This window comes from Anomalospiza imberbis, chromosome 3, assembly GCF_031753505.1.
Source record: "Anomalospiza imberbis isolate Cuckoo-Finch-1a 21T00152 chromosome 3, ASM3175350v1, whole genome shotgun sequence".
NCBI classification, from domain to species: domain Eukaryota; kingdom Metazoa; phylum Chordata; class Aves; order Passeriformes; family Viduidae; genus Anomalospiza; species Anomalospiza imberbis.
In genome coordinates, this window is record NC_089683.1 from 93,364,627 (window position 1) to 93,378,248 (window position 13,622).

Here is a 13,622-nt window from a genome sequence, read left to right on the forward strand (position 1 = left end):
ATGGGAATGCTCAGTTTTTGTTTTGACTTTGTTCCCCCTTTGTCCTGGTAAATCATAAGATTGTGAAGATGTAGGGTATGAGAGGAAATAAAAGGAAAAGTGCCAAACTGCTGATACGGAGAAATATAGATACAGACACCCTTGCAATTTGTATTTTTTTCATCTGGAAATGTCAGCAAGAAGTATTAGCAAAGCACACTCAGCTGTCATATTGCACATATGTTCTGAATAGGTGCATCATTTCTTCAGAGACTGTATGTTTTATTAGACTGATAGTTGGAAAACCAAGATTTCATGCACAGGGTCTTTATAACATGTTCTCATTTTTGAGTAGTTTGTGTTTAAATTTTAAAGATAAGTAAATCAAACTTTTGAACAAAAGTTATGGTAGCAGTTAGTAAACAGTAGGTATTAGGAGAAAGTAGTTATGAAGAAAGTTTCCTTCTATAGGAAATTTTCCTTTCAGTGAAATATGTAGGCAGGCACTGTCTTTCTCATTTTAAGCCCAGTCTTGTTCCACGTCATTTGTGCCAGGTGCCACAGTCATTAATTTTCGGCACTAAATGACAGTTGCCAAAAAGTAACTTGAATATGTCATTTGTGTCTCATATTGCAGAAGAAAGTGCTGAATTTTGAGTTTGTATGTAGTGTTTCTGAAGTTTTGAGGAGTTCAGGTCGTTAAGTGCCGAGTTCTTTTTGATTCAGAAGGGCAAAAGGCATGTTTGTAAACAGCACACATACATTTTGTCTGTGACCAGTGTGCTCATTTACTTGCACTGCCTTCCATGTCTTGGGATGCAGTCTTGTACTCTGAGTCTGGTTTTGTGAAGTGCACTTCTGAAAGAATTGGTTTCCCATAGCTTTTTAACAAACTCACCCAAACAACTAAATTCTGCTCAATCTTTTAAACAGTCTGTTACCCTTCATCTGTAACATGGGGTGATAGAGTTGGTGCTTGGGTGGTTACACTGAAATGTCCCGGAACAATGGCTGAGTGACAGGTAGAGGAATCTTCTGCTGTGCCAGAGTTAGGTTGGATAATTGCTGTCAAAGGAATGACAAATTCTTATCATTTAAAAAACAAACTGAAAAAGCTTTGCTATGGAACTTATTCAGAAGTTTGACCACTACATCTTGCCTAGCAAATATCCCTTCTTCTGGAATAAGTGTCTGTTTGACAATTGCTGAACAATGCAGTAGTTTCCATTAATTTGTTGTTCTTCATAACAGTAGTTGGAATTGAACTCTGCAAGGCAAAGAGGAATAACCCCAAACTGCTGTAGGGGTTCTCAGAGTGTATGTTACTGCACCATGCAGCCACATGGTGCAGTGTACACAGCACTAAGCCACTGCCCACTCTACCTGAGGAGCTGAGATGCCAAGCAGGGTGTGGAAGTAAGGGCTCTGTAAGTCCCATAGTTCTAAGGGAATACGCATTACCTGCAGTGCAAAGCCAGATTCAGCATTCTTAACAGGAGCATGTCTGGGTTCTGCTGTGTTTCGGATGCAGGCTTGTCTGCAAGCGTATGACTTACATGTTCATGTGGTTACAGTTATTGCTTCTTTTCATTAGAAGAAAATATGCAGATAAGCCTTAAAATGATAGCATGAATATACAGGTCATTTCATATATTAATTATATTTCCCTTATCATAGGAGTCTAATCAGGAAAACTAAACTCTGGGAAATTGGTCTGCTGTGTAACTGTTTCTTATTTTAGTAAGCCATTTATAAGGAACCACATTTTAATTTCATAACTTTAAACCAAATCATTGCGTTTGGTAATTTTCACTATGTTCCATAAGGCTAGTGTGAAACTTGCAAGGTGTGAAATTTTTGTGTTTTTATCAGCACAATATGAGTGCTGTTATTCAGTTGTCATGAAAAAGGGGGCAGTGTGAGGGCTTCTGTGTTGTATGAAAATTTCAGGATGTCAAAATAACACACGTTTGTGTTTGAGGTGTAACTAACTTGTACCATTTCTCTTCATTAAGATGGCCTTCGCCGAATATTGTGTCAGGTTGGTTTGCAAGAAGGGCCAGATGGTGAAAATTCTTCTCTTGTAGATAAGCTGATGCTGTATGATTCTAAACTGTGGAAAGGTGAGTTTTCTCAAAGTTCTGGAAAATGTTAGAGAATGCTATGCCTAAGTTTTCCTTTTACTGTATCTGCTAATGTTTGATCATTTTTACTGTGGTGTGTTGTAGATAGTTTTGCCTAATTTGTTATCCACTCCCAAGTGTATTTAAGACAAGAACATACAGAGACCATTTGGAGATGGGACTGGTTTTAGGTCTAATTTTTCAAAGTGGTCTGAAATTAAAACTGACTTGAATATGGAAATGATAGTGATAGTTAATGGAAATTGAGTAAATGATAGAGAAATTGGGGATTTGTCTGCTTTATAGGATCTCAGCATCCATTTCATATCTACCAAAATGCCTATTTTTAAGGGATAAGGCAGAGTCTGCTTTGAATCATGTTTGTGTTCATGAGGTATTCTTAAGTCTTCTGAGAACATTCAGTGAAAATTACTGTTCTGTTGTTTTAGAGCTCTTGAAACCTTAAAATGCTGTTTGATATAATGGAATTACCTAGAAAAGTTGTAATTTTGAGGAAAGGGAGGTAGTTAATTTCTATTCCATCATTGATTTTCTGTCTGATTTGATATCCTGAAAGAGAGTGTAAGGCCAGGTGTAAGAAGGAGAAGCACAAAGAACAGGTAGGGAATGATGCAATATGTCTGCCTGGGGAACTTTTTGGAGTAGTAATAAAATAAATAAGAAGTAAGGTGGAAAGTGGATGTAGTATGGAGAAAATTATTATTGTAGGTTTTGTTTCTCTAATACCTTTACCTTGAGAGAGAAGTCCTGGCACTGCAAGTTTTGTAATGTGAAAAGTACTGTCTTTTTGGAAATTACAGCATTTTTAATACAGGTTTTGTTAGGATAATGTCTTTCATGTAAGCAAGGAGTAACTTTTGCATCTCTATTTCGACATCAATATTTGTCTACGTTTTCTCATATTACATAGTTCTCTGCATTAAGGAAATAGTGTCATGGGTTTTGACTAGAAAGTGATCTACAGAAGAAGTTATGCATATGTGTGTTTGTTTCCAAACTGCATAGAGATTAATATCATTTGTATTGATAATACTTTCTGGGAGGCTGTCCAGACAGATTAGAAATTCAGAGATAGCTTAGCTGATTACTTTATGGAGATATTCCCAGCTAGGAAAATTTGTTGCAGTTCCCAAGACTTCTCATAATAGTATTCTCTTCTTTTCCCATCTATATCCCCTGTTTGATGGCATACATTCCCATTCAACTGCATTATTTTATACAGGAGTAATAAATAATACCTCTTGAAGAATTTTGATTTGTTATTCTTCTTTATCCTTTGCTACCACTTTACAGACTTAATCAAAGCAGCTTCTACTCTGAAATGCACATTTACCTCATTCTGTAGAAGTTTTCTTTTCTACATGTTTCCATAATATGTTGATAGAAAAATAGTGACATGCAATATTTCATTCATTTTTGTTGACAGGAGCTAGAAATGTGTATCACCAGTTATTCATGAGCAGTCTTCTTATGGATTTGAAATACAAGAAACTTTTTGCTATCCGCTTTGCTAGAGTAAGTATCTTTCTTACAAAGAGCCATTAAATGCTAAAACTGTCTAGTGAAGAGAGTCTAGTTAGCATACAGTGATTTAAATGAACTGCTACTCAATTTTTTTTCCTTTTTATAGAAGTGAAAATTTGAAATTAAATGCTGGAAATCTTACTTTACTCTTCAGTATATTAGTTATAATGGCATCTCATCTCTTGGGAAGGAAATGGCCTTTCAGACGCCCCAGAACTAAAGCAGTTCAGATGTTTTTGTCTTCACCATCAGCTATGCAGGCTATCACTTCTTAAGAGCTAATCACTGCTTGTTGTTGAGGTGTAAGCTGTTATAGTACTGCTTAGAAATAGTGCTGAAATTCAGTCATGCTGATTAGTATTTCTGCAGTAACTGGTATTTGAAATGCTTTAAATCAGCACTGCAAAATTCTGCTCACTCTGGTGCAGACTCTTGAGTAGAAAATAAAATAGTAGCCTTTATTGTGAAAATGAGAGTCAATAGATCTCACATGTGAGCAGATTAAGTTGTCATATTCTTTGTACAGAATACCATAATAATAATCCATTAGAGCTACTCTTCCCTTTTTCATGGCATTAAAGTTTCCCAGAGCAGACATTTAAGTTAAAAAATCAGGTCAGTGTGGATTAGAGGTGAATTTCCCCTTGTTGTTTAGAATTACCGGCAGTTGCAGAGAGATTATATGGAGGATGATCACGAACGGGCAGTATCGGTGGCTGCTCTGTCTGTCCAACTCTTCACTGTACCTACTCTGGTGAGTAGTGCCTGTCTTTCTTTTAAAAACTGATAGTTGGCACTCCTTGCCTTTTTTTGCCTCCTTCTTAATAGAACTATGAGCGATTGCAGAGTGATTTTATGAAAGATGACCACGACAGAGAGTTCTCAATTGCTGACCTCTCGATACAGATATTCACAGTGCCTTCTCTTGTAAGTACTAAAAGACCAAAAAAGGAAATCTTTATTTGTTAAAAGCCACTCAAGGTTCATAAATCAAGGCTGCAGATTTCTTTAAAATTACTGTGGAGATGCAGAACAGTCAGACTGTTTGCATACATTGCTATGGGTTTAGAAGTGAAAGAATTTAGCATTGGGAAGTTTCAGACTGGCTTCCCAGAGTGGGCTGGGTGTTTCTGGTTTTTCTTTTTACATTTTTCTTTTGCTTTTTTTTTTAGAAAGGTACTTTCATATTTATTTAGAGATACATACACATAACATTTAAATTCCTCATCATACTGAGCCACATTTACTGTTTGTAGAAGTCTATATTATAGTTTGCGTATCATGGTTTCACAGCACCATTCTGCTGCAATTTTATAAGTGATCCACTTTGTGTTCATTTTCCAATCAACACAAATGCAAGCAAGAATTGTCTCATGATACTCCCTACTTCCTTCGGTACTTTGAGTCTCAAGACAGTGCCTTCTTTTAGATTTCCAGTTAACTTCTGTTTTGGTGCTGCAAGCACTGTGACTTCTCCCAGCTCACTAAATCTGCTGGTCCTTCACCAGCTTGTTTGGGAAACTTTTTTTTTTTTTTGTTCCAGTCTCCATTTAAGTCTGTCTTTGCTTGTATTATGAACTACACAAATTAAAATTTGAAGCTGTACTGGAATAAAAGTGATTTTCATACCCAGAATTGTTTAAAAAAATAAATGCTTCTGACTCCTTCCAAATTTAATAAGCTTCATTGAGCTCTTAAATTCAATAGTAGCATGGCAATCACAATACTGAGCAAACTTCTTCAGTTTCTTAGGGATGGATGATACTCATGGGAATTCAACAGGAGCTCAGGATTTTGTTCCCACAGTTCAGGACAATATTGTATTGCCTCTTTTAATTTTGATGCTTTCAGTAAGAATGTTGCCAATATTCAGACTTACAGTTAGACTTAACCAACTAGTATTCAGATGGTTATGGTATTTTTCCCTTTGGCGGATGGGTTGGAACAATATTACTTTTTGAAAAAGTAATTTCAGACATTTCCCAGGGCAGAGAATTGCAGTGCCCCTTTTATATGTGTTCTATTTTAAAAGCATGCCAAAAAACGAAAGCAAATGTGTTTTGACTGTTGTGCAGAATGATAGAATAGACTGATGTCATGAAAGTAATTATGATAAGCTTCTATCACATGAACTAAGTATTATTTTAAAATATATTTATAGACACTCATTCTTAACTAAATGAATAAGTTGAAGAGTTTAAACCACCCTACCATCCTCCAGTAAAATTTTCAAACTGATCTCAGTAATTTAAGTGTTTGAGCTCTCAAGGAACTGCAGTTTTTTGGTTTGAGGGTGGATGGACAGCTCTGTTGGTGATGACTTTTTGGGAGGAAAACGTTAATCATTACATTCTTTTCCCCAACTGCAGTAGCATTTTAGAAACTATTTTGGATTATCATTAGCAGCTGCAGAACCTGGAAGTTCTAGTCAAGAGCCACAATGCCATTGTGGTAGATCAGAGTGGCCAATATTGTTGAGTCTACTAGCCAGATCCAAGGATTGCAAGGCTAATCCCATTTAACCTAGAGAAACAGCAGAATGGGGGAATTGTGGAAGTGTTCATGAGTAGGAGCTGGCAGTAACTTAGTGCCCCCTCCTCTCTTGTGAAGTTGGGTTAGGTTAGGCTGGGTGATGAAGACAATCTTTGCCAGACTTTGCTGGTTTGTTTCATACAACACATGGATATATGCAGTAGACCTTGAGGAAAATTAGAGGTTATTTAATGACATTTCCGTGTGGAAATTGCATGTGAAGTTCCTTACTGGATCAGACAAGGCTCTGCTCACCACAGCTCTTGACGGTTTGTAAACAGAAAACAGAAGAGCTGTCACTCCCCTAAAGGGCCTCAAACTATATGAGAGGAGACAACACATACTTAAAGGGAGGTACAAGTTAATTATAAGACACATAATAATATGTCTTGTGCCATAATGATATAGATTAGCAGGGGCCTTACCATAGACAGACTTCTGTACAGAAAGGATCTGAAAAAAGAAATCTGGCTTATGATGATTTTTGACTAGATTCCTTTTTTTTGTCTTCTGTGATTCTGTGAAGAGTGCTTTTCAGTGTTCTGTTCTAATTATTGATGTGATTATTTTGGATTTTAAAAAATGTATTTTATAAACTTCATGGTGCAGTGTGAGAATCTTGTTAGCTGTGTCTGCTAATTACAGCAAATTTCAATGTACTTTGGCATAGGCTCGAATGCTAATAACAGAAGAGAATCTCATGACCACTATCATCAAAACTTTCATGGATCACTTAAGGCACCGGGACATCCAAGGCAGGTTTCAGTTTGAACGTTACACTGCTCTGCAGGCTTTTAAATTCAGGCGTGTCCAGAGCCTTATTTTGGATCTGAAGTAAGTATACTAACTATGTGCTGATTTGAGAAATTGAGGAGTTTAAAAATAAATCAAAAATGAATGCTTACATCTTTCTAATCTCCCCAGGTACGTTCTGATAAGTAAGCCGACAGAGTGGTCAGATGACTTGAGACGCAAGTTCCTGGAGGGTTTTGATGCCTTCTTAGAATTACTCAAATGTATGCAGGTACGTAAATCTGTGAATTACAAAATCTAAGCAGGAAGTTAGCTGTTATGATGTTAAAATAGAAGAAATTTGATCTACTCTTCATTTTATAACTTCAATGTTATCACTTTTGGAGCCATTGTGTTTTCCTAAAACATAACATCTTGCCTCACTTCTTAAAATGTTGTTGTAGAGGACAATAAAATGGAAGAGCAGTTGAAAACAAGAAGTGTCATTTGGGGCATATTTTGCACTTATAGAGGCAGACAAGACAATTAATTCTATGAGCAAAATCTAGTTCATCTTAAGTGTCAGCAGAGTTGCTCCTTGTATTGAGGAATAAATTGTACCTGACATACAAAGAGACCTCTTCACTTGCGGTTTCATTCCCTTTCATTCCCCCAAGGTTCTTTTTACCTGTTGCAGCAACAATATGTTTATAAGGGTAGCTAACCCCTGTCTCACATCTCTGCTGTCAGTGTATTTCAGTGATACAGTGATACATTGTTGAAACATATCATTCTTCTTCTAGGGTATGGATCCAATAACTCGTCAAGTAGGACAACACATTGAAATGGAACCAGAGTGGGAAGCAGCATTTACCCTGCAGATGAAATTAACACTTGTTATTTCAATGATGCAGGACTGGTGTGCATTAGATGTAAGTTCCTTCAGAATTGTTTTTCTTTGCGAACAGGGATAAAACCCAAATATTAATACATGTAAATATTGACCTAAACACAACTTCACCATAAGCCAAGGGCACATCTTTACTTTGTATTTAAACACAAGTGTGGTTTGTACTGACCAGTTCAGAAGAATATAGTTAAGCCTTTTACAAATACTGCAGAGAGTTTTGTTGCACATCTGAAGATTGTGATTATCACAAATCTATCTGTTTATAATTTTCAAAGAGGAGGGAATGGAGGAGTAGGTCCTGAATCTACCAAATACTGCTTGATTATAAATCATGTTTCTGCTCCCTAAGTGTTTCGGGATTTCAGAACTTGAGCGTGGTAATATATGGCTGTGGAATAAGTGATTCTGGAATACCTGAACATTCAGGCTGGCTTTAATCTGTTACTGGTAGTTAATGTGCAGTTTTTACTAGCCTAGCATGATCATTCCTCAGAAAGTTACCATAATGTCAGTTACAAAAAAACCCCAAACCTAACTAACATCCTAGTGGGTAATTTTCTAAGCAGACATACCAGTACGAGTTTTGCAGTTTGTGCCCTCCTTAATTTGGTTCTTTTGTTGGATTCCTTATCTTAATTTTGCAGGACTGTCGTTACAGGTAAAAATTGCAAACCCTTTAGGGTTTTTTTTACGTTGTCTATATTATTTTTCAGTGCTGTGTTTTTTTCATAATCTCTGTAAACTGCAATCTTCCTTTTAGGAAAAAGTATTGATTGAAGCTTACAAGAAATGCCTGACTGTGTTGATGCAGTGTCATAGTGGGTTTACTGATGGAGAGCAGCCTATTGTCCTCAGTATGTGTGGACATTCAGTTGAGACCATCAGATACTGCGTTTCTCAGGAAAAAGTTAGCATTCATCTCCCAGTTTCTCGTTTACTTGCAGGTATGAACAGTTCAAAAATATTTCAGGGAATGAAAAATGTTCTATAGGTGTGATTTATGTTAGTGTGTACATGAAGACACAAACAAGCATTGTTTAAGGCCTGAATAGGATAAATTTTGGCCATTTTCTAGCTGTTTGATAGCTTCTAGGTCAGATGTTCTTGATCACTGAAAGCTTGTTATCATTCTGGCTGGGGGAGATTGTCTCATGCCTCTGGATTTGTATTATAGGCAGCTCCTGCTGCTTTTGCCACTTGAGTGAAGCAAAAGAACTGTGACAAAATATGGACCGTGGTTGACTGTTTTGGAATATGTTTAGCTGTCATCTTGAATAGACTAATCAACATTCTGTTACAGAACAGATTTATCAAACAGATGTGTCACCAGAAAATTAAGCTATGCCTTTCTCTTCATATTGTGCCTATCTTGTTCAGCAGTTGTGTTGAAAAAAAGCTTTGTGAATTTTACTTTACAGAATCAGAAAGAATGTGATAAAAATAAATTCACAAATAACGAAGTGAAGAAGGTAATTCTTAGGTAAAGAGCCATGCAGCTCAGTGTCAAATGGCTTTGAATATTTGAATCTTTGAGCAAAGTCCTTGTAACTTCAAAAGAAAGCAAATCGGAAAACCTTAATGTATTTTGTAGGGGCCTTATTCTAATTCCTGAGGTATTTTATAAATTCCCCAAGGACTGATAAAAAGGATGAGGTATCTGCTGTTGATTGTTTGTCCTGGCAGACCAATGACTCTTGGCTCTCACTGTGGGGACATGACAGGTTTCAAAAAAAGGCAAAAATCTCACTTGTACTGCAAGGCTTACACAGATACAAAGGGAAAACTTCAATTATCTTAAAATGTATTCTTTGTAACATGTTTCCTCAGGAAATAACTGTGTAGCTCCAACATCATAAATTTGGAGACTTATTGCTCTGTCCAGAAAAATGGTCTGCGAGTAAATTAGATGACCTTTTTTATCTTGTTTTAATTACCTAAAATATTGTATGTAATATTCCTTATGGTTTTTTCATGTCTTTTTGTAGGCTTGCATGTTTTGCTGAGTAAAACTGAAGTGGCATATAAGTTTCCAGAGCTGCTACCCCTGGTATGTAATTAAATGTTGTATATTCATGAAATATAATTAATACTGAACATTAAATTGGTCATGTAAGTGTAGGATGATATTAAATATAACAAAGGGCCTTTGTACTGTGAATTCTACTCAGAAAGAATATCTTTAGTATGTAAAATTACCTCTTAAAAGATTAATATCTAGGTATTCATGACTAGAGCATAGGCAGACAGTATTGCTCTCTAAAGTAACTAAGACTCAGGTTGCATAATCTCCTTTTTGCAATTGAAACTGTTTTTAGGAACCCCAGGCAGGATCTGATTCCTTCTCCTTGGGCTGAGTTGTAATTTTCTTCCCCAGCTGTTTCTTTCTTGCTTTCTGCCTGTTCTTATTGAGATGGTCTTTCTTTAAGGGGTAGTCAAAAAAGGTAAAATAAAAGAGGATAAAACCTGGGAGAAGAAATTTCAGTGTCTTTGGAAAGAAGTAGTACTTAACCTTTGAATGAAACAAATGAAATTACAGTGTTATTAAATTGCTGCTGTTGATGTTATAAAATATGAAAGCTACTGTCTTTAGGAATAAACTAAAGCCCTTGTGCAGTAGCTGTGTGAAGCAAAGACAGAATGTAAGGGTGATAACAACAATTTGAAAGATTGTGAATAGGCTCATCTAACTTGTTTGTTGGATTTGCTTGTGTTTTGTAGTGCCCAAATATTTTGAGGATCACAAATATAATCCTCCTTCATTTTAGTCCCATTTTCTTGTATTTTCTCTGTATACATCAAAATATTGCATTTTCTTAATGCAGAGTGAGCTTAGCCCACCCATGTTAATAGAACATCCTCTACGATGCCTAGTCCTATGTGCCCAAGTGCATGCAGGGATGTGGAGAAGGAATGGCTTCTCTCTTGTTAATCAGGTAAGTGCACAGTAGCTGGAGAATCACTCTTTTCTGATAGCTCTCTCAGGATAATTTCACAGAATCAATTAGGTTGAACAAGACCTCTGAGATCATTTGAGTCCAACCCTTGGCTAAATGCCATCTGATGAGCTAGACCACAGCACTAAGGGCCGTGTCCAGTCACTTCTTGAGCACCTCCAGGGACGGTGACTCCACCACCTCCCTCGGCAGTCCATTCCAATTTTTAACAACCCTTTCCATGAAGAAATTCTTCCCAATGTCCATCCTGAACCTCTCCTGGGATAACCTGAGGCTGTGTTCTCTTGTCCTGTCATTGGTTGCTTGGAAGAACCTCAATGTATTTCTTGAAGTGAAGGGCCCACAAGTGGAGACAGCACTCGAGGTGGGAGCTCACCAGTGCTACGTATGGAGGGAGCTCTTGGTCTTTCAGACCCCAAAACCTTCTGTTTCTGTATTGATTTGAAATTTTACTTTTGTCAGAATTATGGAAGGCAATGTGAGATAGGCGTTTTTATCAGCACTGGCATCATTTGAGTATTTCTGCTTTCAAACTGATCTTTGATTTTTTTTCGTCAGAAGTTGCTTTTTTATTTCAGGACTGCTGCATTAGCAACTGAACTTAGTGCTTGGTGTATAGAGTTTTAGTTAATGCAGTTAATGACTCCTAGCTTTTTTACTGTGTACTGTGCAGCAGCAGTTGGAAGTGCAGAATTAGATCTGCGCATCCGTGGTAATGCATTCATCACCTCCACATAAAAGTGTCTCAGATACAAAAATATGCAGCATTATGGTATTATGGCTATTTATATTTATAAAGTAGTTGAAATCTGAAGACCCCACACAGAAGCATTTGAAGCAGTGTAGAACGAAGTGTTTCTTGGCTTTTAGCTCTAATACTTCTGGAGACTTTCATTTCTAAACTTATGTTCTCAGTGTTTGTATAAATTAGGTGTTCCAAGCATAACAGCTATAAAATGGGTACTGTGGTGTCAGTACCACCCACCAGGGTGATTGTCTCAAGTGATTTTCTCAGCAAGACTTAGATTACAACAGGAATAGGGTTTAATTCTGTGAGGTGTTAACTTGATTTATTTGCAAGAAAATTCCTTCAGTCCCATCAGCCCTCATGTCCATTAGATAATTGCAATGTATATTTACTAGGAGACTGAATTAAGCTGCTCAAATATATTATATTCTGACACTTCTTGACTCTTGAAGGATCTTTATAAGGTGGAGTCCTTGTTGTATTTACAGCAAAAAGAGCTCTAGTTTTGTACAATTATAGCAGTGCCCATCGTGCTGTAGACACACATTAAATCTGGAATTTCAGCATAGCTTTTGGTAGTGAAAAAAGTCTCTATGTTAATTTCCCCTGGTGGTCAGGATCTTGAAGTTGAGAGCTTCATTTAGTTGAGATAACTCCCACAGTCTGCAAGTCCTTTCTTTATACTTTGGCTATGGGGAGAGGTCATGTTCAGCCAGCTTCTTTTGGATCTTTCCCAGATAATAGGAGTGGACATCTATATGTGTGTATTATTAGGATAGAGAAGAAAGGGAAGGCATGCCTAGCTGTTGTCCTGTAATTATGGTGGACATGATATGTGTCTAGAGGAGACTGTAGCATGCTGAAATTTGTTTCCAGACCTATGCAGAAACTTGTCAGCCCTATTTATTTTCCCCCTATTGTAGTAGAACCAAACTTTCCCACCTTTCAGTGCCATGCAGTGATACTGGTGCTGCTGCTGCCTGGCTCAGTCCTGTCGAGTTCCTTCCCAGGATGGTTTGGGTTAAGTATAGTTCTGTCACAATGTTAACATTTTGCTGACACTGGCAATTCCTGAAAGATGGTATCTCAGATGATTAAAGAGCAATTCATGGAGCGAAGAAAAAACATTTCTCCAACTGCAAGGGCTTTCTCTCCTGTGAATTTCAAACAGTTAATTGCTAAACAAATATATTAGAACATAAGCTAAAGAAGCCAAAAAGATTTTTGCTTGTAGGTTTATAAAATTCAGACATTGCATCACTACAACCCAGCCAGCAACTATGATTGTCTTGTGCTTTATAAAAAAGCTTTTTGCATACAGATAAAATTGTATAATTTTTTCAAATTACAGATTCATTTTTTGTTTATGAACATACTATAGCAAAGTTTATTTTTTACAGAAGTAAAATAATTTTAGATGAAATATTAACTTTGTTAATGATTGTGGTGTGGTGTTTTGGGTATTTTTTTCAGATTTATTACTATCATAATGTGAAGTGCAGGAGGGAGATGTTTGACAAGGACATAGTAATGCTTCAGGTAACCATGTATACCAGTTTGCATGTTTTCAAGTATTTTCAGGATGTCTTTATGTTTATCTTCATCAGAACTTTTTTAAGGAAAAAAGTGTCTATTTTTTTGTGGAAGGACTTCAATTTTCTTATTTTATCTACATAATTATGGAATGATTTTAAAAAGAAATAACTATTGTTGTAATACTTGTTTTTTAACTACAATTTGAAAATTGCAGAATTTTCTGTTTAATGTATATATGCCACATTTTCAAGAATGTAATATTTTAACTAATGGGTGGTGCTGTACTGGCAGTTGCATGAATCTGCATGTTGTCAGAAATGCAGTCGGTGTATGTATTGATTTTTTTGGTTTTCCCCTTCGGAACAGATTTTGCAAATGTGGCAGTCTATTTAGCTCTATGACAGATGCAATGCTTCTACACTGAGAACAGTACAATCTAAAATCTGCAGCTTGGGATGCATAGTTCACCTGGACAGCAATATATTTTCTCAGGAAGTCCCTCAAATCTTAACTAGAGTTAGCAATACCCAATAGAATAAAGATGCCCCAAGATACTTCTGCTT

General features: G+C 36.7%; 1 protein-coding gene across 5 annotated transcripts in view; it reads left to right on the forward strand.

Annotated features, from left to right (window-relative positions):
- Positions 1-13,622, forward strand: part of UBR2 (ubiquitin protein ligase E3 component n-recognin 2) — a 55,252-nt gene that overhangs the window by 16,706 nt on the left and 24,924 nt on the right. For 3 of the 5 annotated variants that reach the window (XR_010997615.1, XM_068185809.1, XM_068185812.1), the window contains 11 exons: positions 1,995-2,102; positions 3,550-3,638; positions 4,303-4,401; positions 4,476-4,574; positions 6,850-7,013; positions 7,104-7,203; positions 7,715-7,843; positions 8,582-8,765; positions 9,807-9,868; positions 10,644-10,754; positions 12,997-13,062. Coding sequence is in view for 4 of the 5 variants with exons in the window: in XM_068185809.1 (XP_068041910.1) it covers positions 1,995-2,102; positions 3,550-3,638; positions 4,303-4,401; positions 4,476-4,574; positions 6,850-7,013; positions 7,104-7,203; positions 7,715-7,843; positions 8,582-8,765; positions 9,807-9,868; positions 10,644-10,754; positions 12,997-13,062 (1,211 nt within the window). In the remaining variant the exon portion in view is untranslated. The remainder of the gene's footprint in view (positions 1-1,994; positions 2,103-3,549; positions 3,639-4,302; positions 4,402-4,475; positions 4,575-6,849; positions 7,014-7,103; positions 7,204-7,714; positions 7,844-8,581; positions 8,766-9,806; positions 9,869-10,643; positions 10,755-12,996; positions 13,063-13,622) is intronic. The other 2 variants (XM_068185811.1, XM_068185810.1) reach the window with 2 other exon arrangements.